This window comes from Pipistrellus hanaki, assembly GCF_964339955.1.
Source record: "Pipistrellus hanaki genome assembly, chromosome: 12".
Classification (NCBI taxonomy): Eukaryota; Metazoa; Chordata; class Mammalia; order Chiroptera; family Vespertilionidae; genus Pipistrellus; species Pipistrellus hanaki.
Genome location: NC_140514.1, coordinates 31,216,687 through 31,236,344, shown reverse-complemented (window position 1 = coordinate 31,236,344; position 19,658 = coordinate 31,216,687). Strand labels below are relative to the sequence as shown.

Genomic DNA, 19,658 nt, shown 5'->3' with positions numbered 1-19,658 from the left:
CTGTAAAATGTCCACCTAATTCAGCTAATAATATGAGGGCGGGGGGCAGAGGTAAAGTGTTTCACAAACTTGAAAATCTTGGCATCAATACCTTTCGGGTCAGGTTAAGTGCCTTTTCCTTGAAGAACCACATCCTATCACTCTCGTGTCAATTTCAACCTTGATTCTCTAGTAATAGCTACCATTTCTTCAGCACCAACTATGCCAGGATTTATGCTTAAGGGAAAGAGTCCCAAAGATAAATGAGACAAACCTTAAGTGACTACAATTCAGAGAGGAGTTCCCCAATAGGAGCAGTGTGCAGTTGTACCTCAGCGAGGGGGGCAGGCTCAAGTTTCAGAGAAACCTAGTCTTAAAGATATATGGTTAAACAATACAGGGAGACTATATGATACATGAAAGGCAAGAGTGACCATTATGTAATAAGGGATAAGGGGAAATGGGGTGGTATTTTTTTATTGCATGATATACAAAGTTATTTTTGTATAACCCAAGGTTATTTTTTCATTGATTTTTTTTTTTTTCTTTTTTCAGAGAGTGGGAGGAGGAGAGCAGGAACATCAGTATGAGAGAGACACTTCGATTGGTTGCCTCCTGCAAGCACCCCAATGGGGGTGTGGAGGAGGGAATCGAGCCTGCAACCAAGGCACGCGCCCTCGACTGTAATCAAACCCTTGGCCATTCAGTCCAAGGGATTGTGCTCTATCCATTGAGCCAAACTGGCTAGGACTGGGGTGTTATTTTTAACTGGAGCATGTGGAAAAGGCATTCTTGTTGGGGGGGGGGATGCGGGGGGGGGGGGGAGGCCTACACTAAGAACTCAGCACCAATGGAAGGACAAATGCAAGAGATTTGGGGGAGGAAGATTCAAAAAGGACTTGACGACTAAGGAAGCATGTGATGTTTAACTATTTCAGATGGCAGGGTAAATGGTAATGCCATTAGAGTACACAAAAGGAAGAACCAGTTCCAAAGGCATTCAGATAGCCTGAGAGAAAGCTGAAGTTGTAGGCACTGATAAGGTCACCCTGGGGGAAAAATAGCACCAGCTGAGGGCCCAGAGTTGAAACTAGGGGTGGGGGTGCGGGGGTGGGGGGGATCAACCATCTAGAGCAGGTGTCGGCAATCTATGGCTCCAGAGCCGCATGCATGCGGCTCTTTTGAAACTTTACGGCTGCTCCGACAACTTGCAAGCCTGTGTGAAAATGAAGATAACGTCTTACAGCCCTGATGTGCTGACACTGTGCACTGAGGTTCAGAGCAAAAATCCCATTAACCAGGTAAATTAAATATTTTAATTAGCTATTAATTTGCAAAAATATATTTTACATTGTTAAGTGAAAAAGTCCTTTTTTTCTTCAGATTGACAGCTAACTGCACGATCCGGTATATAGCATTAAGGTAAGAAACAATATATGCAGTGTTATACTTGTTTTAAATGTCGCAATGGTTTTGCGGCCCCCAGGTTTTTTTTTTCCCTTCGGAAATGGGTCCAAGTGGCTCTTTATGTCTTAAAGGTTGCAGACCCCTGATCTAGAGGAAATAATGAACAACATAAACTGATGAACAAAAACAGACCCAGAGACAGGGAAGCATCAATCAGACTGTCAAACCTCAGAGGGAAGGTAGGGGAGGGTGGGGATAAGGGGGAGAGATCAACCAAAGGACTTGTGCGCATGCATATAAGCCTGACCAGTGGTAACGGACAACAGGGGTGTGGGGGCATGCCTGGGGAGGGGTTTGGGATGGGAATGGAGAGGATGAGGACAATTATGTGATACCTTAATCAATAAAGAAATTAAAAAAAAATTAAAAAATCAACCTCAGAGAAGAATCTTCTCTATCACAGAAACTTTGGAGTAGCCAAGAAGGCAGTGCTCCATGGGATGGAAAGTTACAGACAGTCTAAACATACCAAGGTAACTAGATTGATACAAGGAACTAGGTTTAACGAGGGTGTCCCAGGTCACGTTCCACAGAACAGCATAAGAAAATAGTAAGAGGAAAAGTGAGAGAGGAGAGGGTAAGAAATGACCGGGAAGTGAGGACATGGAGACAGAAAGCATGTTCTGAGTCTGGATGTGATGGGAAGGAGTATGAGGGTAGCAGAAGAGGTTTTTCCTTTCCTTTTATGCTAAAGGAGACTTCCATTAAGTTTATTAGACAGAAAAAGGGGCACTAAATGCTGATGTGAGGATAAAGAAACAGGAGGGGGACTGGAGAGAAAGGGGGGGGGGGGGGACCCAGTGTACCAGTTGAGGTTAGAAAGGCCTAACGTTCACCTTTCCTCAGAAGCTAAGAGTGGTGAGTTACAAGACCAGGTGAAACTGTAAACACATTGAGAGACAAAATTCTTTTTAAATCATAAAATAAATCCTATGATCAGTAAATGGCACGTGGAAAATTAAAAAAAAAAAATCCATCTTAACACAGATGTAGCAGTATCTTACTTTGGTTTACACAGAAAAAAACTGCAAGTCAATTGCTTATTTAATTTAAAAAATCCATTTAGGTTTTCAAACAGTTGTTTAAGCCGATCAATGCTAATTAATATACAATTAGAGGACTCCATATTTTAAAAAAAGTGTACCACCTATCAACCACTGCCTGGAAATACCTTGGGTTCATATTTTGAACAGGTAAGAAATTATGCCTTCAGGTTCTTATTTCTCTTGGTATGTCCTACAAAAATATGTTATGTGCTTGTGATTTTTAAAATTATAACAACAGAAATGCTTCATTTTGAAATCATAATTTTTGAGAAACATTAGTGGTACTTAGCTTTAATCTTTTTAATCATTAATCTTCTGCTTTTGCTTCCTAAATATCTTGACCCCAAGTCTTATTTTACTGTTCTCATTTCCCAGTATCATTCAACTCAGAATTTTTATTTATGACATTCTCACGTTCTCTGTTTTGACCAAATTGACTAGTTTTAATTGTTCCAGTAAATGTATGGTTTGGTTGGATGCTACGTTAGTGAAACTGTTACCAGTGAGACGAGGAGACCTCAGTTCTAGTCTTCTTGAGGGGGAAGATTCATTCTGTTAAGTTGTCTGTCCTTGGGTGTGGTGGGCAAATGGCACTAACTGGATTTCTGTTCTGTCTCCCTGAGTAGGGTGATTTAAGCTATTTCCCTTCAGTAGGGGAGGAGATGTGCGAACCATTTAATGTTAATTACCCTTGGATGAGGGAAGATAGGGTACTAGGTGGCTGCAAAGTGCTGTTTAACTCTGTCTTAGTTTCCAAATTCTGCTTGTCCTGGAATTTTCCTAGCTTCTTACTATTCTCTAACAAAACAACTTGTTTCTAGGTAGGAATATGCTCAACATTTATGGTAGGCTCTAGTTATAAAATAAACTTGGTCTTTAATAAGTCAGTTACTTCGAATCATGACAATCCCATTAACAATTATACTTCGCTTTCCAACTACTTGGATGACCATTAATCAATCTCTGTCTTAAATGTACATGATTCTGATATAAACCCGATGTCTCATTAAACAGCACTATGAAAACCGTGAGCATCTAATTATTAAAGCTATTCTTTGTTTCAGAAAACACAGTTGTATCTGTAGGACTTTGAGGGTTTACTGGTTGCTTCACCCGAGGCAGACACACTGTTCTACAAGCTATATTCTACAAACGAAGCAAATCACTTCTGCCCTCAAGGAGCTTATATTCCACTACAAGAAGACAAACAGTAAACAAATGAGTGCTTGGATAAGGTTATGGGGAAAGATAAAGGAAGGGACGTGGAGTGCGGGTAACTAGTGATAGTGTCGAGGAAGGCTTTGAGCGGGCAAGGTGGAGTGAGACTGAAGGGTGTGAGGAGGGTGTCCTGCGTGCATCTGAGAGAAAACCATCCCGGGCAGAAAGGACAACCAGTACAAAGACCACCAGGCAGTACAAAGAGGAGCACTGAGGCCAGAGCACATGCGGCTGAGGGGCAGGGGGAACGGTGGTAGATGAGGTAGGAGAGGGAGCGAGGACCTGCTCATCTCAAGGACCTTGGCATCCTCTCTGAAATGGGGAGCCATTGGCTGGTTTTGGGCAGTTAAATGATGTGGTTTGACGTGGCTTAAAAATAATCATCCTGGCTACTGTATGGAGAACAGACTGTACGGACCCAAGGAAATAAGAGGGTTTCAGGAGGAAATAGCCTTCAATCTAGGCCAAAGATGATGGTTGCTTGGAACAGGATGTTAATGGTAGAGGTCACAAGAGGTGGCCAGCTTTGGGTGTATTCTGAAGGTAGGACCTACCAGGTTTGCTGACAGATTTGGATATGGGAGATAAAAGGAAAAAAGAATCAAGGATGAGTCCATAGACCTGGACCTGAGCAACTAGAGGCATGGCATTGCCATTTACTGAGACGGGGCAATACTTAAAAGAGAAGCACGTTTGGGAGGGAAGATCAAGAATGTGTTGGGTTTGATCTTTAATTAGATTTCTAGATACAAATGTTAAATAAGCAGTTTTACACACATGGGTAAATGCCAAATCTGCTGTTCAGAGGACAGATCTAAGCTAGGGGTAAAATTTCGGAGTCGACTGCCTGAAACGGGATGAACTCGCAGGGATTGAGGACACATAAGAGAAGAGGTCCAAAGAAATTTCTTCCCGTTAAGAACATAGGTGTAAACCTAAAATCACAAGCTATTGTAAAGATATGGATTTAAACAACCCAAAAAGTAGAGAACCTCTCATACCTAAAAAGCGCCCTTCTGTCCAACTTAGCATTTTAAAGAAGTTCTGATTTACATATAAATCTAAGAAACTCCAAAAAGCCTCAGAAAAACCCCTTAGGGGTCACCTTGGCCCATGGGCCTCAAAAATAATAAGAAATTTATTTTTCCAATGACATAGCCATTACAGGTTTTACCTTAAATTTGCTTAAAAGCAAATATCAGTTAACTCATTTAACTAGGAATACATTAATACAATACAAAAGAAATATTAAAGAGTATACTTAGAAAAACTGGAGCTGTGCCCTCCTGTTCTCTCCGCTCAGTTCTGTAGAAACAAGGGGGGGACTCTAAAGCCAGAACTCCCACCACACACAGGATCAGGCCACGTGCTTCAAAAGCAGATACACTAAAGCCCTTTTAAATGTCTACTTTGGATTGTTCCTTTTCTGGCAATTTCCAACTTTGTATTCTACATACCCAAAGGTGTAGTATGTGCTTTTTTAAATTGAAAAATTGATTTTATTTAATACTAGAGGTCTGTTCATGAATTCGCGTGGGGGGGGGGGGGGTGTGTGGCCAGATTGGGCCAGGCCTGTCAGGAGGAGATGGGGGGGAGGTTGGCCGGCCAGCCAGCTCCAATAAAGGCTGATCAGGGCTGGGCCGGCTCGGGGGAGGGGTTGTGGGCAGTGGGCTGGCCGGTCCTGCCCGAGTGGGGAGGGGGGGGGCGCGCGATTGGGGGTCAGTGACTGGAGGAGGGGCTGTGGGAGGTTGGCTGGCCAGCCCCGTCTCCTATGGGGGGATTAATCAAGGGGGGCTGGCTGAGGGGAGGGGCTGCAGGTTGTTGGCCGGTTCACTGGCCACAGTGGGCATCATAGCAACTGATTGTTCTGGTCATTACAGTGTTCCAGTTGCTGGCTTTTTATATATATAGATTCATTATACACTTCTAATGGTCAAATAATGATCTAACCTAGACTGAAATCTGTGCTAGTTTAAATATACTATATGCAAGATTCCATGGGGCATCACAGCCTAGAATTCAGATGGTGTGGATTTATTTACTCTTGAAGCAAAGTCTTGGGGCTTTGTGCAGCTCTTCCTGAGGTTGAGAGATGAGTTCATCCCTCTATTCCACTTCTCAGAGGAGTTCCACAGCCAAGAGAGCCTATCAGAGAAATTTCTTACGTATGGTGGGAGAAATAGAAAATAGGACTTCTATGTAGGTAATATCAACACGATTGCAAACATTTAAGAGGATTTAAAGTTTGAACCATCATTTCAGTCTTATAAGTCAACCCGGTAAAATTCAAATGCATATTGGTCGCTCAACTGTTCATTCTGCATAGTGCCAATAGCTGAATACTGACTTTGAACAAAACCATGACCATTTGGATTAGTACCATTCGAAGGCCCTGGCTCGTTCAGCATGCTGTTATCTACACAACTGAAGCCAGATCCCTCAAATGCCTCCGACTGTGAAGCGAAAGCAGTGGTACCGGAATTGGCGCCTGCCGACATGCTGGAAGAGGACATCTGATGGAGCTGTCTCAACTCCCGTTGGTCTAACACCGAGTTGCAAGAGGGGCTTCCAACATTCATTCTCATAAGTCTCGAACTGTCAGTCTCCCTCATGCCGTCATTGTTGGGCGTGATCATATTCACAGAGCAATTCTGCAGCATGCTGGCATCGGAAATGCCACAGAAGGCAGCGGGTGGCATTTCCATTCTGCCTATGTCGTTGGTACTGTTATAAAGGCAAGCATTAGAAGCATGCAATTCAACAGGCATTTCTGTGAATGTTGGGATAACCTGTGAATTCGAGGTAATTGTCCCAGTTGAAAAACTACTCAGTGGATTTGTGTTGACTGAGCATGAGGCAGGGTGGGCCTCTGAGGACCAGCAGCTTGAAGAAGGCTGAAGTACCATTGGGGGCATGGCTGAGGCATGATGTGGCATTGCACTCGAGATGGACACAGACGGGGAGTAATAAGGTTCTGCTTGACTCGAAACCCCTGCTGGCCGGGACATTTCTGTCAAAACTGCACCAGGAGGAAACGAGTTTGATTCTGTGGAAGGGGAAACACGTTATTACAACACTGAAATGGAAAAAAATTATAGAAAGTTCTACTTCCAAAAATTGCACAAACACACTAATAAAGGAAATTCTCAAGAACGCTGATGTAGCATTTCAAGTTAAAAATTTAAATGGCACTAAAATGATGACAGAAGCCTTAAACTAAGTTCTGCGACACTGTTTTACAAATACCTATAAATAAGATTGCTAAGTTATTTTGGCACAGATTTCATTCCAGTCAAATCTGGAAATCTAGCTTTTGAGGTCTTATAAAAATATTTTTGGAAAGTGAAAGATGAATATTAGAATTTCTGTTAATGGGACTCTAGCCAAAAATCACTCAGTGGGGATGATTGAAAGTCCACATAACTATCTAAGATGTATTAAGATATAACACACTAAGGTACTACAAATTTCTAGTCAGAAAAAAAATGAAGGATTCTGTGTTTATTTACACATTATTGTGACTGCTTTACATAGTAAGCACTGGTTTAAGAATATAAGGGGCAAAAGACTTCTAACTCTGGTTGAATGATCGAAACCAGAAATTGACAACTTTTTTTTTTTTTGTATAAAGGGCCAAATAGTAAACATTTTAAGCTTTGCAGCCTCTGTTGGAACTACCAACCCTGCGACTGTGGTGAAAAAAGAGCCATAGATAATTTGTAATCAAATGAGCATGGCTATGTTCCAGCAAAACTCTGTTTATAAAGACAGGCTACCGGCTGGATCTAAACTGTTTCTTGCATGACATACCGAAATTAGTGAAGGATCACCATATGAACGAAATGTAATTTCTCAAACAGTAACTCCCTAAAACCCATTTCCAATAGGACATTTGGAGGCCAAGACCAATCCATTCAATATTCAAAGCATGAAAAAGTTAGTAGGAGTGGAAAATATCAAAAAAGCAGTTTCATGTCTAAGAATGGAATTCCAATATATTATGCAAAGCCATGGTCTTTCCAATGACAAGGGATATTCTATAGGGAACAAAATACCTTTTTTAATGAATCTTCCTTCTCCAGTTGATCCGAGGGGACCAGGTCTAGGTCTTTCAGGAAAATTAACTGCTGTGATAAAGTTTTAACATTATTAAATGTAAGTTTGAAAAATAACATTATCAGTTAAAATGTGCAAATCTGAATAAAGCAATTCCCCCCCCCCAAAAAAAATCTATTTAAATATGAATCAATCCAAAAACATTCTTACCACAATCATTCCACAGTTTCTGGAAAAGTAGAGTTGTTTTTTGTTTCTTTGCTTTATTGCCATAAGTATCTGGTTAGAAAGAAACCAGAAAGCATGTGAATGAATCATCATGCTTCTTCTCCTTTAATTAATAAATAGTCTTATCCCTATATAAAAAATGCTTTAATAAATGTACATAATATGGACTTAATAGATATTGCAGAGTGTGTCCTAAGCCAGTGATAAAGGGTATTTTTCTCTTAGTAAAAAACAGTTTGATATTTATCTTGCTTTCTTCTAACATCTCTAAGTCAAAAACGTCAACTAATGCAATAAAGGCAGAAAAGGACCAAAATGGAGACTACTCTCTGGCTGGCAAGTTTGCTATATATAAAAACCTCCTCAACTATAAAACAAATTTTGACAAACAGTTTAGATATTTTGAAATTATTCAAGACTCTTTTCCTAAGAAAGAGGTGTAAAGGGCACACAGATCAATCAATTGAAAAAAACAACAACAATGGAAAACTCTCAGGCAAAGCAATGTAAATTATGGAGAAAAACAACCACAACCACCTGTATTTCAAGGTATCTTGCCAAAAAATATTATTAGCAGGGCTCATGTTAAGAAATATATAAAACATGACCACTAAGAAGTCACACCTTTTTCATCTGGCAGATATCTGAAATCCATCGGCTCACTAACTTCCTGGTCAGAAGGTCTCCGCAATTGCATCTTCACGGTCACTGGCTCCGTGATCATTTTGCAATACGGCGGAGTCTTGAAAACAATGGCCACCTGACGGTGTACATCAGCTTGCGAAAAGATGCCTTTGGCTTCCCAATCATTCAATGCAAACCGAACCTCTATGTCATCTAGTGAACAGGAAAGCAAAGAACTATCAGTGGGGAAACAAAGTAAAGTTATCTATTAACTTAAAATATATTCTGAAGTCCATGAAACAAACACACAAAAGACAAAAAAATACCTTTCTGAACTTTGTCACAGAGTAGAAATATTTCATCTCCTCCTTTGACACTTCCACAATTCTTGTTTACACGGCAAATCCTTAATTCTGCAGTATTAGGAGCACCTAAATATGAAGAGATTTTTAATGGGTCGCTACCTTAATATTTTATTTCTTTTTGATGGAGAGAATTTTAGGAAAACAATCTACAGAACAGATTAAAAAAAAAAAAACAAACCCAACTTGAATGTGTAAGTAAGTTAAGAACACTAAATACATTAATCATCCACATCTGACTTTTTCCCTTCTGACTACATTGTCTGGACTGGTTTAGAGTAAGTTTCTAGGCAACGACATGTCCTCTAACTAAATCTTCCTGCTTCTGAATTCTGATTCTTTCCATCATTCTACACACTGTCAATAAACTAATCTTAGTAAATCATGACCAAAGGCTCTTTTCATGCTTCCTGTTATCTGGACCAATATTCCAGTAACTCTCCCTGGCATTCAAAGCTCTCTGTGATAACAATCTGATCTGCCTTTATAGCCCTTTATCCCACTATCTTTCTACAAGCAAGACAGGTATGGTCATATACCACTGGTGATCATTTATTAGAGTACACACACACATACACACACACACACACACACACACACACTCACACAATATGAAGGCAATTTCATAATCTTTTAAAACTATAAATGTCAGTATCCTTTGACCTAGCATTTGCCAACATTCTACTCTGCAAATGTATGATGAAGACTTGCACAAGATAAGCACAAGCAGAATACTTGCTGCAGTACAAAGTGTTAGAAGAAAAGGGAAAAAAATGAGGAGGAAACAAACCAAATGTCTTGTAATAGGGTAATGATGTAATAAAATTATGATATAGCTATATACTGCAATATGCAGCTACTGAAAAGAATAGGGTGCCCGGAAGGGAAAACTACTCGAATACATTGCTAAGAAGGGGGAATTTTTTTTTTTTTTTAAGATCAGTGATGATTTCCTGTTATTTATTTCAGGAATGTTTGAATTTTTCCTATAATAGAGATATTGTTTTTCTAAGTACCAAATTACTTTAAAAATTATGCTATATTAAACACACACACACCAAGCTAATAGGGCTACAAACGCAAGAATATGAAGTACTTACGGTTGTCATAAATTGGGTTAGAGACAACAGGAGGTAGAGTAGTCGTCAAATTACCATGTTCATCATAGAGGAAAACTTGAAAACACAGTCTCACCACATTGAGGTCGCAATCTTCAGTATCAAGCAGCTGTGGTTCAGGGACTGAATGGTACATTTTTGTTTTTTAAAGAATGTAGAATATTCACTTAGAACTAAAATCCCTGCTCGTTCCTCCTCCCTGCCCAATATGTCCAATAAAACTGAGTAGTGTCCAAATCTGCACTAACTAAAATAGAATCATGCACAATCTCAAGAATGCCTTTTATCATTGGTATATTATGTAGTCTCTAACAGTATTCATTAAGTTATAACCATGGTCAGCAAGTAACTATCCCAGTCACCTGGAATTTGGAGCAGAATTCCAAATTGACATTAATATAAAATTTTTACAAATATAGTTGGTTACATACAACAGGGACTAGGCATTCATTCATTAATTCAACACACATGGCCAGTCATTGTGTTAAAAACTCTAAATTATCTCCTAAACCTGTACAAGAATGACTAACACCCCATTTTACAATGAGAAGCTAATTTTAAAGAAATGAAATTACTTGTCCCAAGTTTCACAGCTCAGTGGCAGAATAGAAATTCAAACTCAGGTAATTGGATCCAGAGCCTAGGCTCTTGAAAACTGAACTCTATTAGGAAATTTTACATATATTTTGTATCAAGTGACAAAAGGAGTATCTGTTAAAATTTAGAACTTTAGGAATTAAATACCAAGAGGACACTGGATGAGATAAGGTAGTTTTCTTTGTATAAGAAATTTTATGTACAAATTTATTTTATTTAAAAAAGACAAACAAACCCTATAGCTGGAACATTTTATAATTCTAGAAAATATAAAAACACATTCTTTATGAAAGAATATGTTTGTTAATTGATATTGGGGAAAAAAATCCAGTTCCAAAGGGAAATATTACTCTGCCTTTTCAAAGAATAGCATAAGCTGTGGCAATAAATCATAACAACATAGTCTTATTTTTAAAAGCATGAAATACATATTAAATCTTATGAAAATTTTTATTTTTAAAAGGGTATTAAAATTTGAAACACTAAATTTGGAAACAACTAAAATCCAAATAGTCTTACAGACAATAACAAAAACTACAATATAATTTTCCTATTTTTATTTAAACTACATTCATATTCTCAGTAGCTATCACAAGATTAAAAATGATCCCATTATCACCATTATTAAGCCAAGCACTTGAAGGAGTCTATTAGAACATATTTATACAACTGAAAGGTCAAAATGTGATGTGTGATCCAAACACTTGTGTCCCAGCAGCATACTCTACTGGCACAATTATTGTAGGCAATGAGAGGTCTACCTCTCTGAAATAGATTTTTTTATAGCTTTATACATTTAGAATCCAAGACATTAATGTTTATCAATTTCAAAGATGAGTAATCAATATACAAAAAAATAAATTATTAGCTAAGTGCACCTGACAAGTTGAAAAACAAACCTATTGAAGTAATATAAACAAACGGTGATAGCATACATTAAAGAACAGGCTCTGGGTATAGACCCTGACATGAATGTATCTCAACAACATTTTGAGCAAAATATATTTATGCTTCCGTTTATATGAAGTTACAGAAAACACTGATTGATGGTGACAGAAAGCAAATGAATAGTTGACTGGTGCCAGAGGAGGGAGAGAGGATTGAAGGGAAGCAGACTGGGGACATTTTGGAGTGGTGGTGGAAAAAATTCCTCATCTTGATTGTGGTGGTGTTCCATGGGAGTATATATTTGGGTAGATATAACTGTATATAAATTAGACTCAATAAAAAGTTCATTTAAAATCTCTTAAAATGGTACATAAAACTCCATGCTTTGAAATGGAAGGAATATATCTTCCTTCTCTAAGTCAGTGTAACCTTGACCTATATACCTCTCTTAGACATTTAAAGTTATTTTTTTAACATGTTTTGCATAATTATCCTCTACATATGCCTCTTTTTACCCAATTAGGCTAAGTTCCATGAAAGCAGAATGGGTGTTGATGCATCTTCATTAAACATGGAACACAGTGGCTTACGTATAATACATATTGAACATTTTCTTAAGCTTTTAAGAAAATAAAGAACTTTTTAAGTCAGTGAGTCACTGAAAAATTAAGGAAAGGCCTGTTAAACAATCAAACATTTGCTGAAGAAAACTATAAAGCAAATATCAACAGAGGGAGGTTCTGCTTTTAGTAATGGCGGGTGACATATGTATTTGGAATCAGGTGTACCATGAGAACTAAAAAAGGTGGACAAACTATGAAACAAAGTCCTCTAAAGGCATCAAAGAGCTAACAAGATCATGAAGAATCATGGGGCTAGGTCAGCATAGAGAACTGTTAAGAAAAACATTCCTGTTTCTCTTGACTCACTACTTAACTAACACTTCTGATGTGTGTTTTTTCACACACAGCAATTCTCTAACCCTCAGAACACCAATTGGGTGTCCTGCAATTTAACTCAATTTTGACACTAACCACTGGGATTCACAAAGATCCCACAAGCAAGGGTTCAATCCCACAAGACCTTGCTCAACCCCACACACTTAAGAAACCAATCACAAGTCCACGTTGTCACTTATGCTTCTGCCTGACTGGCTACAAATTTGGGAGTTTCATGACCCACTCCTCAGGTTTGATTATTTGCACAGAACTCAGTTTATTCCAAAAGGAAACAACTCAGGAACAGCCAGATAGAAAAGATGCATAAGAAAAGATCCGTAGAAGTTATACTGAGCATCCATGACCCTCTGGGAATGCCACCCCCCCAGCACCTCTGCATGTTCACCAACCCAGTTCTCCCAGCCCCTTCAGTCAGGATTTTTAGGGGGGGCTTCATTTTGAACAATGACTGACCAAGTCATTGGACAGGGGTGATTAATTCAACCTCCAGCCCCTTCCCTTTCCAGCAGCAAAGGGATGAGGTTGAATGGTCCAACTCTAAGAGCCCAACTGATTGGTTCCTCTGACAACAAGAACCCACCACCATTAGGTGTTTTTCAAGTTACCTCATTAACATAAACTCAGATGTGTTTAAAGAGGCTTGTTTTGGCAATAACAGACATTCTTCTTACCTTTTTAGCTCTTATCATTTAGCAAATTCCAAGGATTTTAGGAGCTCTGTGCCAAGAATAGGGATACATACCATAAAATCACAATTATTACAGAAACCCAGAGAGGTAAGTTCAGAACAAGAGGGCTCTTTTTTGCAGATATAATCTGCCAGTTTTGTAAGAGGTGGCTAAGAGGATGAGAGGTTGAGATGAACTCCCAAGAAACTGTAAGGGAAAGATAAGAAGTTCAGGGTTCAGCCAAGGATGGAGAATCTGATAAATGTTCAATGCTTTGGTTGGGATCCCTGGAGGAACTCAACTATACCCTAGAAGTAAGGGCTAACTGGAAAGACACTAGAGACTCACAGGATGAAAGCCCAGCTTCAAATATCCTAAATCAGTCACTACCACAAGTCACTATCTGAAAGGAGATAACATCCTAGAACTGAAATCGCTACAATTTTTCACATACAATGACTGATACTCTATATTAAATAACCAGACATATGAGGAGACAAAATAAAGTGATTTTTAAAATAAGTGTTCTGATCACGATGGCAATGTAGATAAACACAGTACTTTCATCCTCATATACCACATCAAAATTACAACTAAACTACAGAACAACCACCATTTAGAACCGCCTGAAATCTAGCTGAATAGAAGTCCTACAACTAAAGAAATCACACCGAGATTGGAGGGGCAGAGACGCAGAACAGGCTAGTCTCACACTCACAAGTAGTGAATAAAAGTCAGGAGGGATATCTCAGCTTCAGAGGATCATTGATTGGATCTTTCATGTCCCCTACTGAGGATCAAGCTGCATGCAACCCGGACATGTACCCTGACTGGGAACCAAACTGTGTCCTCCTGATTCATAGGTTGATGCTCAACCAATGAGCCATACCAGCTGGGCTGCAGTAATTTTTCAATATGAATGGCCTATCTTGGCTCATGCTTCCAACTTTCCTAGAATCTCTTAAACAAGCAGCATATGACCTCAGACTGCCTGTACCCCTCACTAAATGACTCCAGGCCTAGCACTACTGGCAGTTGACCTTGGTTTGCATCTTGGCATCTTCTGGGCGCCTCCAAGCCCAGCACAAGTAGCAGCTATCTGCAGATAGCTTTGTAGCTCATGCTGGTGGCTGACCTCGGCCTGCACCTCATGGAAGGTCCCAGAGCCAGCATACCATGGGACAATTTTGGACCATATCAAAGCACCACCCAACCACCTCCATAGGCACACACTCAAGGAGCAGACTAAGTGGGCACCAGAGCTCCATTGAAGTAAGTCCTGCTTTGTTGAGTGGGCCTCTGCAAAACTGATCTTTCATGTGGCTAAAGCCAGTCCTTTTAGCTGTTCAGCCTGAGGGTAAATCCCTCCCATTGATGTGCCAACAGCAATCAAAGCTCAACTACAACAGGAGGGTATACACAGCCCAAAAGGGGGTGCACCTGGAGTGTCCAGCTTGGGTGAACAGAGAGGATGTGCCACTGGACCCTACAGGACACCTACTACATAAGACCATACTACTACACCCAGGAGATAGAGCAGCTCTATCTAATACATAAAAACAAACACAGGGAGGCTGCCAAAATGAGAGACAAAGAAACATGTCCCAAATGAAAGAACAGAACAGAACTCCAGAAGAACTACTAAACAAAATGGAGAGAAGCAATCTACCACTTGTAGAGTTTAAGACACTAGTAATAAGGATGCTCAATGAACTTAGAGAAAAAGCAGATGAACTTTAACAACAGAGAACATCAACAAAGAGAGAGAAAACATAAAAATGGAACTAGTCAGAAATAACAAATATATTAACTGAAATGAATATAGGGAATCAACAGTAGAGCAGATGAAGCAGAAGATGATATCAGAGATTTGGAGGATAAGGAAGCAGAAAATATCCAAACAGAAGAGCAAAAAGAAAAGAGAATTAAAAAATGAGGATAGCATAAGAAGCCTCTGGCACAACTTCAAGTGTACCAAAATGTACATCATGGGGGAGCCAGAAAGAGAAGAGAGAGCAAAAAAATTGAAGATATATTTGAAAAAATGACATCAAACTCCCCTAAACTGGTGAAGGAAATAAACATACAAGCTTAGGAAGCTCAGGGAGTTCCAAACGAAATGAACCCAAAGAGGCCCACACCAAGACATATTATAATTTAAATGGCAAATTTTAAAGACAAAGAGAGAATCTTAAAAGTGAAAAGAGAAAAGCAGTTAGGTCTCTAGTAAAAGGGAGCTCCCATAAGACTGCCAGCTGATTTCTTAGACAAGAAAAATCTAAAGGAGTATTATAATGTCTAATCGCTGGGTTGTACACCTAAAACTAATATAACATTGTATGTCAACTGTAGTTGAAAAATATAAAATTTAAAATATATAATATAGCCCTAGTGCGTTGCTCAGTGGTTAGAGTGTCAGCCTGAGGACTGATGGGTCTCAGGTTCAATTCTGGTCAAGAACACGTACCTCAGTTGCAGGCTCAATCCCTGACTTGGTCAGGGCGCATGTGGGAGGCAGCCAATCAATGTGTCTCTCACAAGATGTTTCTCTCTCTCTGTCTCTTCCACTGCCTTCTACTCTCTATAAAACTCAATGGAGCCCAGCCATTGTGATTCAGTGGTTGAACATCAACCCATATACCAAGAGGTTGCCAGATCAATTCCCAGTCAGGGCACATGCCCAGGTTGTGGGCTTGTTCCTCCGTAGTGGGTGTGCAGGAGATAGCTGATAAATGTTTCTCTCCCATGGATGTTTCTACTATTCCTAAACTTCTTCCACACTGGGCTTTAAGTTTCGCTGTTCAATATGCCTTTGAGTTAAATGCACTCCAATATCTTTACACAATGCCTATTCGACATTCAGAAAGAGGAGTGTATACTGTCTGCTAACGTGGCAAAAGAAATGCCACATTAAAAAAAAAAAAGTCAGAACGTTTCTGAGAGGATCCAGAGACACGTTTGTTACATTTCACAGACAGCCTACAAAGGCATTCAAGAGCAAGGCTTCTGCTCTGAGCTAAAGATGGTGGAGTAGGAAGAACTGAGCTCACTTCTCCTCACTGACACCAAAACTACAACTACTACTACTACTCTATCTAAGAGAACAGCTATCTCTTAGAATGACCTAAGACTAGCAGAACAGATTTTCTACAATTACAGATCTAAAGAAAAAGCCAAATGGAAGGGTAGAGACTCAGTCTAGTTAGCACCCACCCTATTACCACCCCCCATGCAGTGGCCCACAAGTGAGAGGGATATCACAACAGCAGAGCCCCCCCCCCCCCGGAAAGAGTGAGGGGTCTGAGTCCAGCCTGCGGAACCTGCAAGAGGAAGAGGAGCCCTCGTAACATCTGTCTTTGAAAACCAACAGGGCTTATATCTGGGAGGACCAAAGGGCTGAGAGGAAGCCAAGCTTGTGCTCTTTCTGAGTCCCAGTGCAGAGGCGACAGTTTGAAAAGCACCTGGGTCAGGTGTGAAAGTGATACGTTGACCACTTTTAGGGTGTGTGTTGGAGGGACAGGTATCTGTTGGAATTTTCTCTTGAGACAGAAGTGCTAGTGGGCGCCAATTGTCCCTTTTTTTATTCTCCCACCTAGCTGTTCTGATACTCCCAAGAACCGTTTCTGACATTCTTCATTTATCTTGCTAACAATATTTATCAAAAAAATATTTTTATTGATTTTTAGAGAGAGAAAGGGAGAGGGTGAGAAACATTGCTGTGAGAGCAAAATATCAATCGGCTGCCTCCTGCATACTCCACTGGGGATAGAACCTGCATCCCGGGCATGTGCCCTGACTAGTAATCAAACAGCAACCATTTGGTGCTCAGGACAACACCCAATCAACTGACCAGGGCATGTTAATATTATTCATCCCACTCTGGCATTTCCCTGATGACCCACCCAAGTTGGCCAGGGCATGCTAATACTATTCATCCCACTCTGGCATTTCCCTGATGACCCACCCAAGCTGGCACCCTTCTAAAGCAACTCCTTCCCTGCTACCCCTGGCGGGCGGCCTTAGTCAGCACCAGCACACAGCAGTGTGTCTTCAACAGTTGATACTGGGTCTTGCAGGCAGCTACACTGATGGTCTGTACTGAACACCAGTATGCCCGTAACAGTTGTGGCAAAGCTACATAGCCACCCTGGCCAGGAACCAGCCTTGCCTACCAGTGTGTCCTTAGCAGTTGTGGCCACACTGTTTCCTACAGGGAACACCTCTGAAGTACCTGGCTCTGGTGAAAAGGGAGAATTCTACCACTGGACCCCATAAGACACCCTCTAAGTAAGGCCACTTTTTCCAGACCAGGAGATATAGCTGATCTATTTATTAGGTAGATCAGAAACAAACAGGCAAAGTGAAGAGATGAAAGAATATGTTCCAAATAATAAAACAAGAAAAACTCCTAAAAATAACTAAGCAAAACGAAGGCAAGCTGTCTCCTAGAGAAGAGTTCAAAGTAATAGTCATAAAGAGGCTCCTCAAACTCTTTAGACTCAATGAGAACTTGAGGTAAAAACTGTAAAAAAAAAAAAAAAAAAAGAACCTCAACAAAACAACAAGAAAGCCCACTGTGTAGGAGAACATATTTGCAAATGTTACCACTGATAAAGGTTTAATCTCCAACATCTACAAACAGCTTATACAACTAAATAAAAGGAAGATGAATGATCCAATTAAAAAATGGGCAATGGACCTAAATAGAATATTTTCAAAAGAAGACAGAAGGAAGGCCAAAAAGCACATGAAAACATGCTCAAAGTCACTAATTATCCGAGAGATGCAAATCAAAACAACAATGCGGTACCATCTCACACCTGTCAGAATGGCCAACATCAACAAATCAACAAACAACAAGTGTTGGCGAGGTTGCGGAGAAAAAGGAACCCTCGTGCACTGCTGGTGGGAATGTAGACTGATGCAACCACTGTGGAGAACAGTGTGGAGTTTCCTCAAAAAACTGAAAATGGAACTCCCATTTGACCCAGTAATCCCACTTCTAGGAATATATCCCAAGAAACTAGAAACACCAATCAGAAAGGATATATGCACCCCTATGTTCATAGCAGCACAATCTACAATAGCCAGAATTTGGAAACAGCCTAAGTGTCCGTCAGCAGATGATTGGATCCAAAAACTATGGTACATCTACACAATGGAATACTATGCTGCCATAAAAAAGAAGGATTTCTCATCATTTGCAGCATCCTGGATGGAATTGGAGAACATCATGCTGAGTGAAATAAGCCAATCAATGAAAGAGAAACACCACATGACCTCACTCATTTGTGGATAATAAAGAACATTATAAACTGATGAACCATAAGATAGATATAGAGACAGTATATCAACAAGTAGACTGTCAAGTTACAGCGGGGACGGGAGGAAGATCTGGGGGAGATAATAGATCAACCGAAGGACTTGTATACATGCATATAAGTGCAACCAATGGACACAAAACTCTGGGGAGGGAGGGGATGTATGGGAGGGAGGGAGGGGGGTCAAAAAAAAATCAATAAAATATATTAAAAAAAAAAAAAAAAAAAAAAAAAAAGAACCTATCAGAACTAAAGAATGTAACAACTGAAATGCAAAAATACACAAGAGGAAATCAACAGCAGATCAGATGATTCAGAAGAATTGATCAGTGATCAGGAATAAAGGACAATGGAAATCACCCAATTCAGCAAAGGAAACAAATATCCAAACTCAGGGAGCACAGAGAGTCCCCCACACAAAGAGAACCCAAAGAGACCCACATCAAGACACCTCATATTTGAAATGTTAAAAGTTAAAGATAAAGAAAAAAACCTTAAAAGCAGAAAGAGAAAAACAACTAGATACATATGAGAGAATGCCCATAAGACTATGAGCTATTTTTTCATAGAAACTTTGCAGGCCAAAGGAATTGGCAAGATATGTTCAAGGGAATATAGTTGACAAAAGGGAAAAACCTACAACCAGAAAACCCAGCAAGATTATCATTCAGAATTGAAAGAGATGAAGAGGTTCCCGAAAAGCATAAGCTAAAGGAATTCATCACCACTAAACCAGCATAAGAAATGTCCAAGAGAATTCTTCTTAAAAAAAAAATTTTGTTGTTATTATTAATTCTCACCCAAGGATATTTTTTCCATTGAATTTTAGAGAAAGTGGAAAGGAGGGCTGGCTGCATCCCACATGCGCCCTGACCAAGTCAGGGATTGGTCCTGCACCTGAAGTACGTGCCCTTGAACAGAATCAAACCTGAGACCCTTCAGTCTGAGAGCCAACACCCTGAGCCAAACTGGCTATAGGGCTAAAAGGAATTCTTTTTTTTTTTTTTTTTTTTTTTAAATATATGTTTATTGATTTCAGAGAGGGAGAGATAGAAACATCAATGATGAGAGAGAATCACTGATTGGCTGCCTCCTGCACCAAGTCGGGGATCGAGCCTGCAACCCAG

General features: G+C 39.9%; 1 protein-coding gene across 2 annotated transcripts in view; it reads right to left on the bottom strand.

The window, feature by feature from the left end:
- Positions 1–404: 404 nt before the first annotated feature.
- REL (REL proto-oncogene, NF-kB subunit) overlaps positions 405–19,658 on the bottom strand; it is a 39,214-nt gene continuing 19,960 nt past the window's right edge. The window contains exons 5-10 of one of the 2 annotated variants that reach the window (XM_084901102.1): positions 10,081–10,221; positions 8,945–9,049; positions 8,619–8,831; positions 7,977–8,045; positions 7,766–7,834; positions 405–6,756 (exon numbers count right to left, since the gene is read on the bottom strand). In XM_084901102.1, coding sequence (XP_084757228.1) covers positions 5,975–6,756; positions 7,766–7,834; positions 7,977–8,045; positions 8,619–8,831; positions 8,945–9,049; positions 10,081–10,221 — 1,379 coding nt within the window. In that variant the 3' untranslated portion in view covers positions 405–5,974. Of the gene's footprint in view, positions 6,757–7,765; positions 7,838–7,976; positions 8,046–8,618; positions 8,832–8,944; positions 9,050–10,080; positions 10,222–19,658 lie in introns of both variants that reach the window. The other variant, XM_084901101.1, reaches the window with a different exon arrangement.